The sequence below is a fragment of the Poecilia reticulata genome, linkage group LG15 (assembly GCF_000633615.1).
Source record: "Poecilia reticulata strain Guanapo linkage group LG15, Guppy_female_1.0+MT, whole genome shotgun sequence".
Lineage (NCBI taxonomy): Eukaryota > Metazoa > Chordata > Actinopteri > Cyprinodontiformes > Poeciliidae > Poecilia > Poecilia reticulata.
The window spans coordinates 8,599,695-8,621,673 of NC_024345.1; the positions used below are offsets into that span (position 1 = coordinate 8,599,695).

Genomic DNA, 21,979 nt, shown 5'->3' on the forward strand with positions numbered 1-21,979 from the left:
CAATATATATTATTCAGTATTAATCGTTATTTATTTGTGTTTGTATAGTTATATAAATATGTATTGATATTACTAAATAATTTATTAAATAAATTATGAACGGCTGTGTGCTTAGTAATATGCTCATCATTCATCAATATCAGAATATTCCATTCCTATTCTATTGTTATAGCCACTAAGCATATTTAAATATGCTGAACTATGTATTTAAAACATACTTAAATAATACAATTGTTTATAAATGTAGCGTTGATAGATATTTGAATCTGGTTTCCAGTAACAAAAAAGCGTGTTATGATCGATTAAATGCGCTGATACGTCATTGTGCCTGCTAAACACATAACGCTGAGGGGAGTGGTGTACCGCTCCAAGATGGCCGCCCTAAATCTCATCAGCGACAATAGGCGAGAGCGGTCCATGAGGCGTCTATCCTTATATCATGTCTATGCCAAAACCCGTGTCAGTGCGCGTATTGGTTTCAGCAAGTCATGTGACCGATAGAGGAACTGTTTCGAAATGACATTAACGCGCCAAACTGTGTTTATAAGGAAGCGAATCTGTCAATCTGTCAAATGCATTTGCCAAACGAATTCTTGATCTTTTACGGAACAGCGTCAACTATGGAGCAGCTTCAAAGGAAAGGTTTCCGCAGTAGTGTGGGACCATTTTGATCTTATATTGGAAAATAAATTTGTTTTCACTTTTGTTGTTTCATCCGTTTCTTGTCAGTTTCTACTTGACTTATCTGAATTAAAAAATTCAGCTGAAATTGACTCTTAGTTTACCGTATGATTGGTAAAAACAGTCTCCGCGCTTCTTCTCTACCTGAGTGCCAATTACGTTACGGTATACAGATTGGCCATTCAGGAGATGGAAACTGAAACTTTGAAAGCCAGCTGGAAAAAAACTGTGGCCAGAGGCAGCGCAAAACTGGATCGGAGGCTCGCTTGACGAGATCCATTGCTCTGCCGTAGATACAGCTGTGAATCTCGCGGGGCAGGTTGGAGGAAACGCTTTAATGACGTAACTCCGGATCACATTAATGCCACATGCACATGCACATCCGTTGATCTGAAAACAGGCTTTGTTCTTTGGTTTCARTGTAGAGTATTTAATTATGCTGTATAATAATTGTAAAAACTAAAGGTAACTACKTCACGGATTTTGCCTATCACGGGTTATTTTCGGAACGCCACCCCTAAGAAAAACAAGGGTTCGCTGTAAACGTAGTGTTTACTTAATTTTTTTCTACAGCAGGAAAAGTTTTATCAAAAAAGCGTAACAGACTAAATTTCAAAATGTTGTAAAAACTTTTTTTAAATAAAAATTTGTGGAAAAAGAAACAGTCTATGCATCCTCATTCCAAACATATTCACTTAAAATTTCACTTTATGGTACATGTTTACATTATTTATTGACTGTATATCAAATATATTTAAAATTTTACTGAAGATATGACATAATACAATATATAATATTCAATAAAATACAAAGACTTCAATCTTGTTGTATACATAAGACTTATCTTATACAATAAGATAAATCGTAGTGCCTGTAGGAATTCTTAATGTCCAGCAGGTGTCACTATTGAGTGACACATTATCGACACAGAATCGACACAGTTTTGCTATGTGTCGAAACGATACATGACGCCTCCTCTACCCATCACTAGTCAAAGGTAACAAGGTGACAGGAGGGTTTATTATGTTGTACAAAAAAAAACAACAACAAAAAACTAAATAATTTTAGTAAATGTTATGTGTCAGAAGAGGGTCTAGAAAATAATAATACCAAAAAAATAAATAAATAAATAAAATAAAATTAAAAATTGACCAAAAGGGCACTTGGGGGCAAGGAACAAAAGGGGCAGGTGCTCAATTGTTTCAGAAAATGAATATTAAGCACAGACTGTTTTTTTTCCAGCATCCTTATCACCTGACTGGGTCTATTTTTGCCAAATAGAGACTGTGAATATTTTTGCTTGTGTTTTTTTGATTGAGTAGCTGGAAGCTTTATGTGGAGACATCAGAAGGCTGATGAGCACATTGGAAGAACTGATGGCTCTTATATGTCTTGTCTGCCTCCTCACCTAAAGCCTAATTACAGTCGGCTCTGTATGTCCTCTTTGCATGAGTTCTACAGTATTCTCGATCACTCATTTCTGTTGTCTACATTTGATGCAAATTATCTTTCTGAGTGAGATAAGTTAGGATACAAACAAACAGGTAACAGCGTATGTGACAAATATTTCAGAATGTTTCACAAAGTTTGCTTAATTGTTTTATGTAGATATCTGTGTGGAATTGGGTTTTCAGATCTGTCAACATATTTGGCAGTAAAAAAGAACATTATGACAGCAGCATCCAGAGTAATTATTTTCAGTAAAATGTGAAACCTAATTTATGATAATCTCGTTTAAGTGGTGTTGCTTGGCCCTGTTTGGAGCCAGAAAAAGAACCAGTGGGTTTAACCTGCCCTCATACAGATTAAACTTCAACACTTGGAAGTATTAATATAAGGGTTTCGCAGTAATCCTCCAGTGAATTTGCATAGTAAACTCTGAGATGGAGTGCTTGGCTTTCCACAGCCGAGGAATTGGTATTTCTGTCCCTGTTGAGTCGGGAGACATAAAACCAGTTTACAGTCACTACTGTACCAAAATATAACTATATAAATATTTCTTCATAAATATAACCATAGATAAACATTTTCTAGACCAAAGTATCTTTCGAACAGCTTCAGAGGAAATATGGTAGAAATATTTTATGACTTTTGACTAAGATTTCCAAAAATTATTGGAAAACATCCATTGAAATGTACTCAGAAAAGGAGAATATGTATGAAGATTGTCATTCTTCTCTCTAATATGACTAACACTCTTCATCACAGAATGGATCGGTCTTTTTCGACCGCGCAATATGACGTCCAAATTACAAACAGCTCTGTTTAGATTCCTTCAAGTGATATTATTTAAGCTGAATTTCCAACATGGTTTTTTTAATGCACATTTGAAGTATCACATTAGTAAAAATGGACTAAATAAAGTGACAAGTCACAGAAAAATGATCAAGACCTTTTAAACACTTTAATTAGGATGAAACAGCTGAATTACAAAGTGGGTCCTTGTTTTAATTGTATTTTTTTCTGTTTGCCTTTATAAGGCTTAATAGGTGATGGTTATGTGTTATTGGAAGACATTATTGACAATACATAAAACTTATATTTTCTGAACATTTTTTAACTGAAACACAGCCGGCTGCTGGATGAATTTTCAACCAGCGGGCTTAGCTAGTTTTCTGGGGGGAGTCCCTGAATGTAAGCTGTGGAAATAACTTACTTAAAAAAAGTTTTTCTTGTTTTAATTTGGAAACCCAAACATTCATCCAAACATCCAACCACACAGTGCATTTCACCAAACATGATACAATCTTCTCTCCGCAGTAGATACTGCTGTTAGCAGGGAGGACTCCCACACCGACATCTTTATTTACTGCTTTATATCTCACTTTACACACACAGTGATTGTTGTAAAGATAGAATTCAGATGGCTAGTGTGACCTTTGCATTTCCAGAGAACGAGCCATGGAAAAGCTTTGAACACATTAAGACTTTGGTGTCGTTTTGAGAGTATTAAGCGGCAGATACAAATCTCAGCTGAGAAGTCACTCTGCAAACGCTGATAAACTGTAAGACAAATTACAATATCAAAATGGATTTGCTATCTTCTCACCAGATATTCTTCATGCTTTTATCAAGTTAAGAGAAAAACCACATGAGGAATATCTCAAACTGCAGACTCCGTTGGCTTTATTTTAATAGGGTCAGAAGCCAAAAAAAGAAGGCTGCACGCTTCAGAATTAAAGGCTGATAAATTCAAATCTGTCTTAATTAGGAAATTCCAGCTCTTCCACGATAAGGAGTCTAAACTGTAGCACACGGACTAGATGCTCTCTCTACTTCTGCCCTTTCTCCGTCTTCCTCTTTTGTTGTGACCCTGTGGCTGGTGTGTGTCAGGATCTTTAGAGTTGTCAGTTCCAGTTACTGCTGAGCAAGCTTAATGAGAGCAGAAAGAGGCAAGGCATGAAAGGACAACGGCTGAGACCAGAAAGGAAAGGATGAGGACTGCCAAGTGGAAGGGGAATGAGTAAAAGTAAGTGATCAGAAAATACAGAAACAGCGAAAAAAAGAGAGTCAACTACTGAATCTGTTTATTAAAACTGACAAGACATTGAATAGCATAAAAATAGATTTAAAGCTTTTATTAACCTTCTCTGGTCTTACAAATTTGACTTTGAGACATTACACAGCAGGGATGCCAGCAGGGATGCTGTATGATATCGGTATCATACCGATATCATATCGGTATGATATCGGTATCATATCATACCGATATGATACAGGAAAACGGAGCAGAAGTTTTTTTTTCTTTTTTTTTTAAATACAGACAAAAGCTTTTATTTGTTCAGTCGGTTCAGTTAGGAGTAGAACAGCCAATGTAAAATAAATATTAAAGAAACTGAAACTGACAGAAACAATAAGTTGACTAGCTTTGTCAAATAGCATGATCTCCCTAAAATAATGGCCTTAGTAATTTTTAATTGAAAAATGTGATTTTTGGCAAAAAGACTGACTTTGTTAACCAGGAATAGCATAATAAGATAAACCAAGCAGGGTGAAATTAAAATAACAGAGAAGCAGAAAGAAAAGTGCACAAGACAGAAGAGTTGGTGAAAATGAGGCAGCGTCTTGTTGGTGTTTTCTCATCCCATTCTGACGGGGAAAAACCAAACCAGCAACTTTACTTCTGCAGAGCAGAAACACCAGCAGTAGCAAGTTCCCCTCGTTGTCACTGAAGTTCATTATTTTCCCCGTCTGTGACGTTCCAAAGCACACAGTGATTTAGGAATGCTGTGATTAACGGGCTGCTTGTCACAGGTGTCTTCTGGTTCATTGTTTTATCGACTGAATCAGTAACAGATTCATTAGCAACGCGATTGCACCTTCTGACGGCTTAGACTGATTTTCAAACTGGTGTAATTAAAACAGCAATAACTGTTAAAAGTCCGTCTGTTCGTTTAGCACTACATTACCCGTGGTGCATCCGTTCGTTTTTTGTAGTTCGAATGTCACGTAGATGAGCGAGTTATTTCTGTGTTTCTGACCAGCTCGGTGGCATAAAAAAATCCATCCACGGATAGCATCAACCATCAATTCTTCTTTAATCCCGTGTGTATGAGACCTGTGTGCGTTTTTATTATATATATTTTTCTGCCCAATATTTGGGTTTATGTCAGTTATTAGCCCAAGGAGGTGAAATTAGCCTCGTGTTTTCTCTGGCTACTGATGATGCAAGCTATTACTTGTAATACCGGTGACTCACGTTCTATGCTATCCTTTGCCAGATATATTACCATAGCAGTAGCATATGACGAAATTTGCCGTTAATTCATATTTTCTGACGGTTTCTGTCATTTGTATGTTTATTGCAATTTACCGATAATCCATGTGTGGCGTTATGGTGCCTTCTATTGGATTTCTGTTAATACAGACCATTTTCATCCTGCATGTATGTGTAGCCGCTTTGCCCGCATGGCTATTAATATGCATTTATTGTTTCTGTATTGTTTCTTCTGTTTCAGATAACTGCACACATATACACACACACATACACCCCCCCCCCCCCTGCATACACACCCACATACATATACATACAAAAACGAATACAACCACATCCTTCCGTCATCATCTGTACCATGTATTCAATCAATAAACCTAAGCGGCACCGGTGAAGTTGGCCTATTCCTTCTGACCGAGGAAGATTCAATTGATGAGAAATCTGAAATTAGCGCAAGTTAGAAGCACACAGTCTTCTACAATATCCATTACTTTAGACTATTTTTCTAACACTACTGCAGTTTGCAAAAGTTATGTTTAATTTTTATTTTCTTTCCATTTTTATTGCCATTTCAGTACCAAAGGATGCCCCAAGGAAAATAACTTCTGCATGCTTTCCAAATGCTAGCCAATGGCTTGTCAAGCGGCATTGTGCCTAGGTATGTTAGCCCACAAATTTTCATTTTGATTACAGTACTTTTAATATGATCTACAAAAAAATTAAATCCATGAATAGGTGCATTTTGCGCTAATATTTTGGAGGTACACAGAAAAGTACATGGTACTTTTGTACCACGTCTGAAAAATGTATGTGTTCTTTGTTTATTGTACCACCTTTTACATAAAAACTATCTCTGCATTTTCAGAACCATTTTTAGAAGTACTTAAAGCTGAGACAACTCTTACATTTGAATATATCTCTTTCATTGTTCATTATGCTCTTTATTTGAACAAGATTTTAGTATAACACTAATGGTTACAAATTCATCTCACTCGTCCTTGAGTAGCATGTTCCCTGCTTGACCCCTCTGTCCTTCAAAGAAAAATTAATAAATAGTCACATTGCATTAAACTCAGCTGTGAAAAAGGCATCAGCTGATAGTCTAATATCAAAAAAGAGTAAAATATAATCATTGAAAGAAACAATTCATTTGCTTTAAAAAGCTCTTCTTCATGTCAAGGTCTTCCATTTCAAGTGCAGCAAAACACAAAAAATAATTTTTAACAAATATTATAGCTGGTTAAAAGAAATCAAAAACATTTCTGAAATTAACAAAAAGCTGAAAAGAATGAATGCATATTATGATCAATATCCAAGTGATTTATTATACTGTTGGTCAGTAAAAAGGGCCATGCAGCATGAAACAACAGCTAGAGATTGGCTGTAGGCAGTGGTGGAGAAAGTACTCAACAAATTTATTTAAGTAAAAGTACAAATATACAGACAAAAATGTACTCTAGTAAAAGTCAAAGTACCACATTAACATTTTTACTTAAGTAAAAGTAAAAAAGTACTGGCTTTTAAAAATACTTAACTATTAAAAGTAAAAGTACTTGCTGAATGCATTACCTGATCGCTAATACAATATCATTAAGTGAACCGATTGTAGTTTTAATACATCACTAATGTGCCATTTTAATGAACAATGCCACAGATAAAGCATGTTTTTATTGTTTACTCTCTGTAACATAGTTTAGACTTAGATATGTGATTCTATGCATCATAATTTCAGGGATGGAAACATCTTGTCTCCTGTCCTRACATAGCATGAAATTCACTTTTTTTGCCACTAGTGGCCTTTATTTTTAAAGAAATCCAACAGAAACGGGATGGAAAGAAGGTGGGGGAGGTCATGCAACCGAGGAGCCACGTAGCAAAGTTGTAGTCAAGACCACCTAACCCAAGACCAAGTCAAGACCAGCACCCCCATGCTACGTGACACAAAAAAATTAAGTTTTACCTATCAAAATTGCTTCTCAAATTGATCTGAAAGATCCACGTTCCCATAAAACACCTAGATATTAAATACTTAGAGCTGWAATAAATTTAATCAGTAAAGATCCGTCCAGAAGAATCGGATTGTTGCTGAATGTCACATCAATGCAGACTTTGGTCACAGCATTGCCCCATATATGCGATACCTCAGTCAACACCTCCACACAATAATTCAGAGCATGAGTGACAACTTTTTTTCATCGCGGATGCAACATGTGTGTCTGTCAGTACAGCCAGCTTTGCTAGCATCACGTCTACAGATCTTACCTTTCTTTAAACTTTCCTTCAAAGTTGCACTAAAAGTTGGATGAAGTCCCTACCGTCTGTGAAAACGAAGCGCTGCTTATTTTACATGTCGCCATATCTTAAGATTTATGCAGCGCTATTATATTACTGACGATTAGACAGACATTTTCTCCCACTCAGAGGAAACCACTGCGCATGTCTCAGAGCCGCGTGCGAGTAAAGGGGGAGGCGATGGGTGACAGCAGACACGTAAGTCACGTTATTGCTTGGATTTTACGGCGCCACCTAAAGTCCCTGAACTTCACATTTTAACAGGAAAAAAGCACAATGCGACTTGGATGTAACGAGTAACGCGACACTTTTGTAGAAATGCAGTGAAGTAGAAAGTACAGATACTTACTGTAAAATGTAGTGGAGTAAAAGTAGAAAGTACCCATTATTAAATCTACTTAAGTAAAGTACAGATACACAAAAATTGTACTTAAGTACAAAAAAGTAAAAGTAACTTCCCACCACTGGCTGTAGGATCACATAGTATTCCCTGCTGACTGAAGATTTTATTTAAAGGAAAAGTTTAGGCAGTAGTGGGCATCACTAACTAATATGTTAGTAGGACTAACCCTATAGCACTAATTATAAATTTTAGCTCCACTAATGCTAAAGTGCTACACCAACATGTTATTTAAGGGAAGCTAATGCAAAAGCTAAATTCAGCTATGTTCATGCTCAAGCTTAGAAAACATGTTACATCATTGTAGTCTTTTGATGAATATCCAGATGAATCTGGTTTACACAGTTTTTTCTTTTCATCCAGTTTTATTGCAGCCTACGCTGCATTACTGCCCCCTTTTGGCCAAAAGAGGTATTGTTGAGGTAATTAGCTGAGCTAAAACATATTGTGTTTGCAAAATTCAAAATTATTTTGTTAGGTTAACATGTGACATAATTATGTTATATTTGCTAGAATGAATTAATTAAAAACATTTTTGTGTGTTACCTGGAAATGAAATGTTAACATGATGTGGACAATTGCCTTGTTTCACTTCTCTGAATGTGTATCACTTTCGACAGGATTAGATGTGTTACTGCATTTTGTTCAGGACGTGGTTTGGAACAGACCTTTCTCTCCTAGTTTCAGTTTTGAGTATTGCTAACTCTGTAGCTGAGTTTACCTTTCTGACCATGCAGGGCTTCTGTCAGAAAGCGCACAGGATATCATCAGATTTTAAACTGGTTACCACAACCTGTAGTCGTACAGCAATGCATTCTGGGTACAGAATAATAGTCATTTGCTGCACCGTATTATGAGTGGAGAACATGAGGAATATATCCAAACAATTTGTATATATGACTTTTTGCATATATAGCTGGGGAGTATTGCTAACTCCCCAGCTCTCACCCCTCACCCAATGACTACATCGAACATCCTTCAAAAAGTGTCCCAATCCGCCATGACGTCTGCACTCATTAACTCTTAAAAAGTCAACAAAACAAACAATTGGTTACTTTCATTTAGTAAAAATATTCATATGGTGCTGTACGATCAGCTGCATAGATGCAAACCAAACTTGTCATTTTATTGTATAACCTTTGAAGAGGAAAGAAGTCAGATATGGATAGCAGCCGTCAATCACAAGGACTGGCAGGCCTCAGGGTATTTTAGGATTTGAAGTGAACACTTTTTAGAAGGTATGAATATTAACGGTGATAGACCTCATAAGTAAAATTGGTAAGATGCTTTCAAATATTGCATTAAGGCGAAGGCACTTATCTAATTATCAATAATCAAGGGGAAATTGACCCACCCTCATGTAGCTGTCTACATTTGAAAAACTGGTTAGCTTCTAGACTTATGTACATTTTTAAGTCTGTTCTGGTGTAAGGGGAAATGTTGATAAGACATAGTGATAGAATCATGTGGTGTGAATTCAGGGAAAGTTGGTAATTTGATCAATTCAACAAACACATCAGGAAAGAGAAAGTATGGTTTGATTCTAAGCCAGCTATTTGCAACTTTTGTAAAGTCTGCTGTCTATGAGCCCAGGAGCTGGATGAGCTACTTCTACAGACAAATGAGCTCAACTTGAACAAGTAGGAACCATGGATATCCTGAGAAAAACAATGTGAGAAGAATTGCAATCACTCTGCTGAATAGTTCCATCGCCCTCTTCCTTCATGACACCAATGTGATCATTGGTGTCATGATCACCGATCTACTTTTGGTAGATGTAGATGTAAAAAGTAGATGTACTTTTTTACATCTATATGTAAAAAGCACATCTACTTTTTACATATAGATGTAAAAAGTCAATAGTCAGTAGATGGAAGGATGGATGTTGATTATATAACAATTTAATTAGATTAGCACCAGTTGTTTGCTTAGGAACACATACAGAAAAAAATAGTTTTTCAAATGTTCCTACTTTTTTTCCCCAGAAACAGAATAATTTTGTGTATAAAACAGTTGCATAAAAAGCTTTTTTTGTCTGTGGAAACCGTGAGAAGAGTTCAACAACAGCCTTAAGGCACACAAACAGCAAACCAGGAACACAATGCACTCAGTCAGACACTGCGGTGCAGCAAGGCTGGTTTCTCTGTAATGCTGTGGGAAAATAACGCAACCTCGGCAGAGGGATAAATTTGGTTTGGAGGAGAGGAAAAGGAAAAAAAGAGGGGATATGAACACAGAGCAGGATAAAGACCAGCAGAGAGGATGAAAATAGTAAACCATCATAAGGAAGAGCCATGATTCGAGAACAGAAAACTTACGGAGGCAGGTGTTCTCCGTAAAAAACTCTGTGAACTTGTCGCAGTCATCTTTGTTGTTGCCACTGTTGGTGCAGTCGCAGTAAGGGGAGACGCTAATTTTGGGGGAGCGCAGGTAGTTGGGGGTCATCACGGTGCCTGCAGCAGGTGGATGCAAGGATTCATTGAATTACTCAAGTTCAGCAAGGAATGTGATCTTACCCACAGTTTCTGTCTGAAATAGTGTCTAAAATGATCATTTTAAACACTTCTGAAGACCTTCTCTTTTGCATGAAACGATAAATAAATACCACATGTATTCATTTATTTTCCTTCACATACAAAGGAAACAAACTGAGGAAGCAGAATGCAGAGGGGCTGAAGTGAAGAATAGCCTTTTCTCTCTGCGAGGGGAAGCAAATAGCTTCAGTCAGTGATTTCTCACTCCCCCAATGGATTGTTCCCTTGAGCTGGCTGCTGTCCAATAAGGGTCTTTTTTTGTTTCGCAGTAGGCAGAATAAATTGGCACTATGTGGACAATATATATATGTGAGCGGCTCGGTTTGGTCACTTGCAGGAAACGAGAAAAGCCTAGCTGACAGTTTGCTTGGATTCAAGGAAAAATGAACTTCCTTAAAGTTTCCACTTGTCGGTGAAAGACGGTGAGATGTGTAAACAAATCAGATGAACTGGAAGGAAGAATTCAATTGACTCCTGGATAACTTCCCACCCCCCACATCTACATTTACTTATCATGTTTGCATGTTGGGACTCACCAATAAGGCCGGAGTAAGCCAGGAGACAGTCAGCGTAGTTCTCCTTCAGACAGCCAGACAGCGAGCGAGGCTCCGACATGCAGTTTACAAAGAAGTCAGCCAGTCGGGACCTAAAACACACACACGCAGAATTTGATGTATTTCAGTTCAGTGTTTAAAATAGTTATTCAGTGTTCAGACGATCACTTATTATTAATAAAAAAAATAAACATAAAACTGTAGCACACTGAATGTTGTGTTCCTGTGTGTTTTCTTGTGTTGAATCCTGATACACTTGTGGAGCTGTTGTCAATCAGTTGCTATGGCAATGGGTCGGTGTGTAGCGTAGACCACACAGACCGACACAGACAGCAAGAAAAAAGAAGAATAGGAGCCAAGTTATTTTTGTTGGGAATAATTAATTCTGCATTTTTTTTTTACATCTCTTTTAGCTTCTTAACTGCCCATGTATGCACACACACATACACATATGTGCACATGCACTCATATATACAAAGCTGTGGTTAAAGGCAAAGACACACTAAGGAACACCTTTTTAGGGAGTAGCTTATAAAGGCCAGCAACTGCTTGCTGTTCTAGTTGAGTTAGAATTTCTAATGGTCGTCTTCAGTGGAATAAGATGACTGTGTTACGTTTGCTGTGGTATAAAATGAAAAGATCAAATAAAAATCATGTCATTCCTGACGTGAAACTAGATGTCATGCAGCGAGTCCAAACATGTTTTGAATGTCTTTGCAGAATTTGGACCCGTTTCGACTGTTATCAGTAACATTGTTTAGGAGTTCTCCATAAGAAGGAGCTCTTTCAGTGAGAGGGTTACAGCTTCTGAAATCCAACAAACATTAGGAAATGATAGTTTACATTTCTGATAAAATGGCTAAAAATGAAAAGCAGATTTCCAGACCATAAGATCAATGTTTTTTTTAATTTGTATTTAAGTTATTAAAATATGCTCAAAGTAATTTGTCACAGATCTTAACTCCATGACTCATAGCACTTCACTGGGAACATGTTGCATACTGCTGCCAGTACAACTCCATAAATTCCCAACAGCAGGTATGATACCTGCCAAAAGTCTGGAAGCAAGATTTAATTGGTAAATAAAAATAATAAATATTTATTTAAAAAAAAGAAATTTTTCATTCTTTTCTCTTTGAGTTCCTCACAGTAGCCTCCCCTGACTTTAACAGCAGTATGCCTGTAGTTCAACCTTTTATTCTGGCAGATTTTGTCATAAGAATTTAATACTTTTGGGACAAAAATGTTAAGACACACAGGAAGAGGGTTCAACTTGACTTTCAAAATACAACTCACAATTCAACAATTTTAGCACAAGCTATTCCAAAAAAAGAAAATCAAAACAAGGATATTAACCTGTAGAGACAGCAGTAGCAAATATTCAAAATATTTTAGAACATTTTCTGTTTTTCTAGTCTTTTTTTTTTTTTTTTAGAAAATAATACATCTATAAAATTCATTTGAAAACAGGGCTGTAAAAGAATAGAATTATCTTAAAAATTTTACAAACAGGAAAATCTAAAAGGGAGGCACAAAGTGTGTGAAAGAAAAAGCATGGAGATAAATGAATCAGTTAGATGACACTATGGGAATGTCTGAGGACAATTTTAAAATACTGTAATTATTCTTCTGCTTAATGTAGCTACGCATAGTTTACTAAATTAAACATAAACCACAGATCCTGGTGGCTTTTTGATATGAACCGTATGGGTGGTTGCCCAGAGCAGCATTTGAAAAGGGCGAATACAAAAATGTGGTTCATCTGTCATTTTCACCTTGAAGAGGTTTTCCATTGGTTTTATGCCCAAAATGCTAAGACAGTTTATGGAATCACATCATCACTGTTATACAATTCGATGCATTCGATGATTCACCTCTGATTTTTTTTGTAGAGTAAATCTAAAATATTTTAAATAAAATGCAGCCTGGGAAGCTGACATAGCAAGGGGCAATGCTGCTTGAAAAGCTATTGGCTGGCATTTGCAATCAGCCAATCCTTGCGCTCCATTTTGTTTATTTGACATTGACTGGCTGAACCCTCAAAAGCAGAAATCAGTCAGACTAGCTTCTGCAGTGGTGACAAGTCAGTTTCCACTATATATATTAACACGTAATAATGTATATTGGGTGTTTGAACAATTAAAATTAATGTTTCTATGTGTATTTGTGGATTTTTTAGCCATTATTATCGAGCTTGATTTAAAATGCTCAAGAAAAAAAAAACAACGAAGGTTCTCAGAATAATTCCTATGAACTATGACATTCAGAAGCAAAAACAGAGTAAGATATAATTTAAGACTTTGCACTGTAATGCACATAAGTCAACCATTTTCTGCATAATTATAATTTCCATATTTTTCTTGAAGCTCCACGATGAATCAGTTGTAAGTATGCACCAGATCATCCACATGAACACCTCCTTCCTCTCCATGATCTATGTAATCCCACCAATCTGGAGCAGAGCAAAGCAACAACCAGCAGACCAGACCTGACATATGTTGTGGGAGCCTGTGGAAATGCACGGCTTTAATCTATCTGCTGACAAATGGACTAAGAGGAAGCTGCATTGCGGTGAGACTTGTTGTTCAGCCCTCAGCATATGTCTGATGGATCATGAGCACAAAGGAGAGAGAGAGAGAAAGAAAAAGGTCAAAATTGAGGGAAGTGAAAAATTCGTTGTATGGATTTATTGCATTCACGCTGGCTGCTGTTAAGAGACGGAGGCAGAAAAGGCGGGGGGAACCAGAGGCCACAGACTGAGCAGAGACCATTTATGATGTCTAGTGCGTCCCTTTAATTGTAGTCAAGACCACCTAACCCGAGACCAAGACAAGACCAAGACCAGACTGCATCAAGACCGAGACAAGATCAAGACTTTTAGGATTCGAGACCAAGACTGAGGGAAGTCGAGACCGATTCAAGACCAAGACCAGCTCCCCACGCTACATGACACAATAAAATGTGAAATATGATCAAAATTGCTTCTCAAATTCCCATAAAAACACCTATATTAAATACTTAGAGCTGAAATACTACTGTTGTAACTACTACTTTTTCTCATGAGTAATTTCTGTATGTTTAACTTTTGTAATGTTAATTTTTTATTAAATATGTTAAATACATTTATATACAAATACAAATTTACATAAAGTGTGTAAATTTTAGGACAATTTTAACCAAACCATCAAAATTTCGAGAGAAAACTATCAACAACCACACAAACATCATTGGGATAAAGAAGTTAGTTCAGTTGAAAACAGGACAACACGGTTTATAAACCAATGTGCTGGTTTACAAACTTCATTCTTGCTTATTGGATCAACCACTGTTCATCTCACTAGTCTAGAAGACATTCTGTAATGTTTGGAGTCCAGCTTCCAAATCCTGACTAGCATCTTCACCTCGTCCCACTGAGCTTTCTTCTGTTGCATGTTTTCTTCATGACATCACTATTATTTCACATTCTGCTGTGTCCAACCTGCAGATGTAGTTGGTCCTACAGGAGGCCTGCAGTTCCAGACAGTTTGGCATCTGCTTTTCCTCGTACGAGCAGACAGGGACAATGGTTTGACGCCTGCGTTCGGAGCACGCCGTCTGGTCGCTGACAGGGCACGAGCAGAACAGCATGCCGTAGCTGTGCTTTGGAGGAACCTGTGTGTCAAAGGAGGAAGTTGTTTTAAAATCAACATTAGCTGTGTTTCCACTACAAAGGTGAGCAAAACTTTGTCAATGTTCTGCTACTGTCAAAAAACACATTTTTGCAATTGCAGCTTTTTTTTTAAAATAAGAAACTAATTCACACACAAATAGGTTTGTTCACAGGATCAGTCTTTAAAAAACACACAGCATCATCATGCTCACCATCCTCATCATCCTCCAGTCGATCACACAACTCGTGTGACACAAAAAAGCGTTTCCATAGTAATTTTGCAAATTAAAACAAATTCCGATACTGCACAAAAAAATAAACACCTCATTCTAGCGCCAAAACCTTTTGATGTAAAAGATGATTTTTTTTTTAATTAATTGTCGTGTTTCCATTAATAAAATATATTTTATAATTCCAATTCTCACAGTTTTATGGTAATGGGAAACAGTTATTTTTTCCATGAGATTTCTGCTCCATGTGTATAGTGTTATGTGCATCAATATCAAGTTAAGTTGCTTAACTTGTTAAATTGTTGCTATTCGACATCCAAGTTTTTTTTTTGTTTGTTTGTTTTGTTTTGAACAATGACAAACCAACAGACCATCTGGAAATTGTTTCTTAGCTTTATTACCTAGAAAGTACACCATCATGCCATTTGTTTGAACCATTGTTTGTTCTTGCCATTGAACATATTGTGTATTTTGGAAACACACAAAAAAGTGTGTTTATTTCAATTTGCTCAATGGAAACAAGGCAAATTTGAAAAAAACCCACACATTTTTCAATATGCTTTTGATCTAAGATGAGGTGGTTTTTCAATTGTCTTGAAACTAGTGTATTTCACAAAACCACAATAGAAACATTTTGTTCTCATTGACTGATGGAAAAGACAATGACAGGAGGATGATGCCATCACATCAACAAACATATTCTCGTGTGACTTTAATTACATTTCTTATTTATTGGAAACAACACAATTGTGAAATTGTATTATATAGCCATATTGACAAAGTTTTTTGTAATGGAAAAGCAGCTACTGTAAACAAATACAGGTGAAAGTCTTTATCGTTTGCTAGGAAGAAGAGAAAACTGTTTGTTGACTGTTTGCTGATTAGTTCCAAGATTTGAATAAATTATTTTTGTTAATATTCTCAAGATTGAATTGACTTTAACCAAATAAAAGCATCGATAGGATGAAGTAGTCAACAATATCTAGAAAATACAAACAAATAAAGACCTTTCCTTCCTTAAGTTGTATTTTTTTTGCTGAAGTTTGATAAGGCATAGAAATAAAAAATACACCAGTCTATGATTGACAGCATTTTGCATTCTTAGTAGCTTTCTGTTTATTTCAGGTTGAACCAGCATGATTATAATGCTGAACATCGTGGAGGCTGGACTGCAATTACAATGCTCCTTGTCATTTTGTTTGAAAATGAAAAAGGACAGAAACATACTTGGTGCTTGAAAATCATAGCCTTGCCAAACAAAACAAGGCTAACAGTTTAAGTTTTAACAGTTTCTCAAATTTATTTACTTGAAAAAAACTATTGTTCTCTTTAAAAAAAAAAAATTTCCTGGTGGTGGACATCAAACTTCTGTTCATCAGCAGTCACATTGCGTTCAGTGCCTTACCTTGTCAAAGAACTGCCGCAGTGCCTTGTGACACTTCCTTTTGTTGCAGATCTCTGCGGTGGAGACGCGGCTGGTGCAGGGGCTGATGTAGGCTGAGCGGTACTTCTTGCACGTATCGTTCAAGTTGCAGGCCTTGGCCGCCGTCAGGCAGTTGTTCTCTCGGGCCACCGCCGGCTCTCCTGCGAACACAGAGACAAACAATAAACAAAACAATGCTGTGACAACACAACTGCTTTAGATATTTACATTTTTACAAGAAAAAAAGTTTTTTTTTTTTTTTATCAATTAAAAAAAACAAGCTCTTTCAGTTTACACAGATTAAGTCCAGCCAAATCTGTATCAGCCGATATCGGTGCAACCCAGAGAAACAGTGCTGAATTGATTTAAAGCATTTCTTTTTTTAAAACACAGATATAAATGTCACGAATTACAAATGTATTTAATAATTCTGCACCAGTACAGCACATTGAAACACACCAACAGCTGCACAATGATGGCCAAACATAAAAAAACAACTTTCATTTGTTAAGCCAGTGCAATTAGGAGTAGAGCAGAAATTGTTGTTTATTTGACCAATTTTTATTTACTAAAATTGGAAAAATAAGCAATATAGAAACTGAAGGGAGCAAAACAATAGGTTGTCTAGCCTGGTAAAACATAAAAAATAAACTGCTGATCAGTGTGAAAATATGTTCGATATTTCATTTTAAGATGTACTTATTGAATGCAGACACTATTTACTAATATTATAACAAATTGTTGTTGGGTTTTATTAAGACATTCTGATACAACCAGTCAGATGATCTTCACTTGGCCCTAAATGAAAAAGAGTTTGACACAAACAGCAGCAGAATTAATGTTTCTTTTTCATCCATGCAAAAAACAAAAACAAACAGAGAAATTCTGAAGCCCAAACTCACATGTGTACAGTTATGTTTCCAAATCAAATTTGTGTGTACAGTATGCATTATGGTGGAGCTCCTGCAATCATCAGCATCCCGAACACAGCCCTGCTTATCTGTCAGCTCACACTGTTTTCCCCCATCCACTATTTTTTAACATTTTAATAGACTCCTGAAGTTTGTGGAGTTTTTTGGCGTATAAGCGGAGCAAAAATGTGCATCAATTAAACTGAGTGAAGCACAACATGACAAACATTCAGGAATACAGCAGACGGGCGAGGCGTAAACCACGAGAGCAAAATGTGAGCAAAGCCTTGTTCATATTCCACTAATGTGAAAAAAGACACCTTTGCACATCTTCTCACTCACAAGACGACAAAAAAGTTAATTTACCATCAAACATCAGTAAAAGAAATATGAATAATAGCTCTTCACTCTTGAGACGTACGTAATGTTTCTAGTCACAACTGCATCATCAGAAAAGTAGATTATTGATGACAGTTTCTGGAAAACGTAGATGATGACTCCAGTCTGATACATTACTTTAAAAACTATTTAAAATTTTTTCTTTGATTTATAATGATGTCAGGAAAAGTAAAGTGGGTTTAGTTCTCGTAAGCTGTCAGTGCAAGGGGAGTGCTCGACTAATCATGAATCTCTATAAGACTAATGCAGATTGGTCAAAGTGGAGATCTGCTTCAGAGCAGATTTCATCAACTGAAGTTTTCAGCATTAGAGTCGCCTAAATCAGGACAAACAATATAATAATTATTCTTCTCTGATTAGTCTTTGTCTAAGACACAGTTAGACAAACTGTGAAGCCTTGAAATTGGGATTCTTGGTTTTCCCAAAACTCCTGCAGAAATCTCGTTATTCTCAGGAATCAAGCATTAAGTATCATTTTATCTATGATGTTGTTTCTCCACCAAACACTTCTCTGTTTGAAGAAACAAATTATTTGAAATGAAAAAATCAAGGTAAATAATGCAAATATGAAAAGTTTCCATTATCTACAATGCTCAAAATGAGACTTATCGTATTTTCAATTTGATAAGTGTTTTTCCAAAGTTCATTGTCTATGAGTTTTGACCCAATTCATGGAAATGTCTACTGTGAAAGCTGCATTATGAAAAGATAATTAAAACGTTGCTGAATATTTTACAGGACAGTTTGGTTTTTTTTTGGTTCAAGTTGGAATTTTCTGATGGAAGATTCTCTTGCAGACCGAAACAAAAAATCACTTTAGTTCTACAGAAAAAACTCTGGAGCTTTTTGTTTTCCAGTACATTTTAACCACTAACTTACTGAATTTTTTTATATAAAACATGTTGTTGCTTTTGACCAGATTTTGAGTTGAGTAGAAATTGTTTGCTAAAATCCAGGAGTACTTGAGACCTCTCTAAAAAGGCTTAGAACTGTTTATTTTAATAGTTCAAGCACCAAATCAACATTAAAATGCAATAATATGCACAGTGGAAACCTGCTTAGCGCAGAAGCTAATATTACAGTCTTCCTTATTTCCACCCTTGGGGGCTACTGTCAATCAGATAAATGCCGCTCCTAGTTATGCTGCTTTACAAATGGCATCAGTACTTAGTCACATTGCAGTATTTCAGAATTCTGAGTTGAATTTTGAATATTTTACATAAAGTCTACAGAGAATCTGCAAATTGGCAGATTTTCAAGTTTAAACAGAAAAATGCACAAACACTGAGACCTGAAAGAGGTGAAAATATAGCTCTGTTGGAATGCTACTACTCAAGTAACCCTAGTCAGAGAGGCTACATGCAAAGAATGTGGGAAGAATGGTTAGTTTGACATCCCCAGTCAACACTAACTGCCAAACAACTAGTAGCTCAGTGTTCCAACATCCACAAACGGCAGCTGCTGTCACAACTTGAGATTGACGTGGTACAACACAAATGCTACGACAAGGGGGAGGAGCCAGGACGCCAGGTCAGAGGGGAGTTAACTACAACTACCCGCCCAGAGACTGGGTATGTAGCCACAGTAATGAACGAACCATCAAAGCAGAACGAGGCAGCAACTGACCTGAGAGAGAGAATCATGGCCCGAATGAACACCAGACAACCCCGACGCCAATTACAACGGTTGAGTGAAGTACCATCAGAAAGTCTCTTTAGGCGGCCTTGGCCAGCCGCCTAAAGAGATACACGAGAGAGAATGAAGCCAGGAGGATTAACCGACTCTTCTCCACTCAACCAGCTAAAGTGTACACCCAATGGCAGGGTACTAACAACAAAGCAGACCCACCAAGGCTGAAGACTGGACAATACTGGAAAGGCATATGGGAAAGGGAAGCATCCCACAACAGCAATGCACAGTGGCTGACCTCTCTATGAGAGGACCACAGCAACCTCTTTGAGCAAGCCCTGGTAACCATCACTGCGGCAGATGTCCAAGAAAGAGTCTCAGGTATGAAAAACTGGACAGCACCAGGACCTGACATGATCCATGCCTACTGGCTGAAGAAACTCACTGCCCTCCATGAGCGACTGGCARYTCAMCTGAACCAGCTGCTAYRAAATGGGACTCRYCCTGAWTGGTTAACTGAAGGGYGCACAATCCTGATCCAGAAGGATCCSTCAAAGGGTTCAGTCCCATCCAACTATCGGCCAATAACYTGTCTCTCTACAACATGGAAGCTCATGTCAGGCATCATAGCGGCTAAGATAAGTGGGCACATGGATAAATACATGAGCACGGCACCGAAGGGCATAGGCATAAACAGCAGAGGAGCCAAACACCAACTCCTTGTAGACCACACAGTCGCCCGAGACTGCAAAACCCGACACACCAACTTGTGCACGGCTTGGATTGATTACAAAAAAGGCTATGATTCTATGCCACATACTTGGATCATTGAATGCTTAGAGATCAATAAGACTCTAAGAGCCTTCATTGCAAATTTAATGGGGTTATGGAAAATCACCCTTGAAGCCAACTGCAAACCACTTGCACAAGTGTCCATCAAATGTGGCATACACCAAGGAGATGCTCTGTCCCCACTGCTGTTCTGCATAGGCCTGAACCCYCTSAGCCAAATCATCAACAAGACTGGCTACGGATACCGACTCAAGAATGGGGCCACRATCAGTCACCTCCTCTACATGGATGACATCAAGCTGTACGCCAAGAACGAGCGAGACATCGACTCACTGATCCACACAACCAGGATCTACAGCACTGACACTGGGATGTCATTTGGACTAGAGAAATGTGTTCGGATGGTTACAAAGAGAGGGAAGGTCGTCCACACAGAAGGGGTCTCACTCCCAGAAGGAACAATAGCAGACATTGAGGACAGTTACAAGTACCTGGGAATACCACAAGCAAATGATAACCTCGATGAGTACCCAAGTACAAGGAAAGGAGCCACAGCCAAATACCTCCAATAAATAAGGCAAGTTCTGAGAAGCCAGCTCAATGGCAAGAACAAGATCTGTGCAATTAACAACTATGCCTTACCAATAATCAGATACCCTGCCGGAATAATTAGCTGGCCAATGGCAGAAATAAAGGCCATGGATGTTAAGACTCGGAAGCTACTAACCATGCATGGAGGGTTCCACCCCAAATCCAGCACCCTGAGACTGTACACGAGCCGTAAGGAAGGAGGCAGAGGACTAGWGAGTGYGAGAGCCACTGTCCAGGATGAAACATCCAAGATCCATAAATACATCAAGGACAAAGCCTCAACAGACGATGTGCTCAGCAAATGTCTCACACAATGAGGAACAGAGGACGAGGTGCTGGAGGTACCATCATGGGAGGACAAGCCCCTACATGGGATGTATCACCGACAAATAACTGAAGTGGCTGATATCAGGAAATCCTACTGTTGTGGAAATTTTCCTTTAACAAGAAAAATTTCCAGTAAGAAACAGTAAAAAAAACTTTCAAAAACCCAAAGAACCAGAGAAAGAATATATTCTTAATCAGTATTTATTCGAAGGCTCTACAGCATTCGAAGTCTCTGCTCACTGATCGCAGTCAGGAGAAAGAGCCCAGAGCAAACAAAACTTACAGTTTTATCAGAAACAATCCAGAAACCATGTAGGTCATAGCATTCAAGGAAATATAACAACTCCACAGATTTATTGTACTACCAAGGACAGAGGAACTGCTCTGGAAGACTCCCTAGACTCCCTAGAGCAGGTGTGTTTCTCACAAGAATCATGAAACTGTTGTTTCGTTGTTTTACTCATAATCATACAGTAATCTTAAAATGTTCCACTACACTACCAATGGCTGGAAAAAGCTGGACTCAAGGACAGCACAGAGGCACTCATCCTGGCTGCACAGGAACAGACCCTAAACACCAGAGCAATAGAGGCTCAGATCTACCACACCAGACAAGACCCAAGGTGTAGGTTGTGCAAGGAGGCCCCTGAGACAGTCCAGCACATAACAGCGGGGTGCAAGATGCTGGCAGGGAAAGCGTACATGGAACGACATAACCAAGTGRCGGGYATAGTGTACAGGAACATCTGTGCAGAATATGGACTGGAAGCCCTGAGATCAAAGTGGGGAACACCCCCAAAAGTGGTGGAGAATGACCGAGCTAAGATCCTGTGGGACTTCCAGATCCAGACAA

General features: G+C 37.8%; 1 protein-coding gene across 3 annotated transcripts in view; it reads right to left on the reverse strand.

Annotated features, from left to right (window-relative positions):
* The window catches only part of LOC103476613 (GDNF family receptor alpha-1-like), a 150,094-nt gene that overhangs the window by 26,254 nt on the left and 101,861 nt on the right, over nucleotides 1-21,979 (reverse strand). For all 3 annotated transcript variants that reach the window (XM_008429088.2, XM_008429087.2, XM_008429090.2), the window contains 4 exons: nucleotides 16,460-16,638; nucleotides 14,654-14,826; nucleotides 11,158-11,267; nucleotides 10,406-10,540 (listed from right to left, as the gene is read on the reverse strand). In XM_008429088.2, coding sequence (XP_008427310.1) covers nucleotides 10,406-10,540; nucleotides 11,158-11,267; nucleotides 14,654-14,826; nucleotides 16,460-16,638 — 597 coding nt within the window. The remainder of the gene's footprint in view (nucleotides 1-10,405; nucleotides 10,541-11,157; nucleotides 11,268-14,653; nucleotides 14,827-16,459; nucleotides 16,639-21,979) is intronic.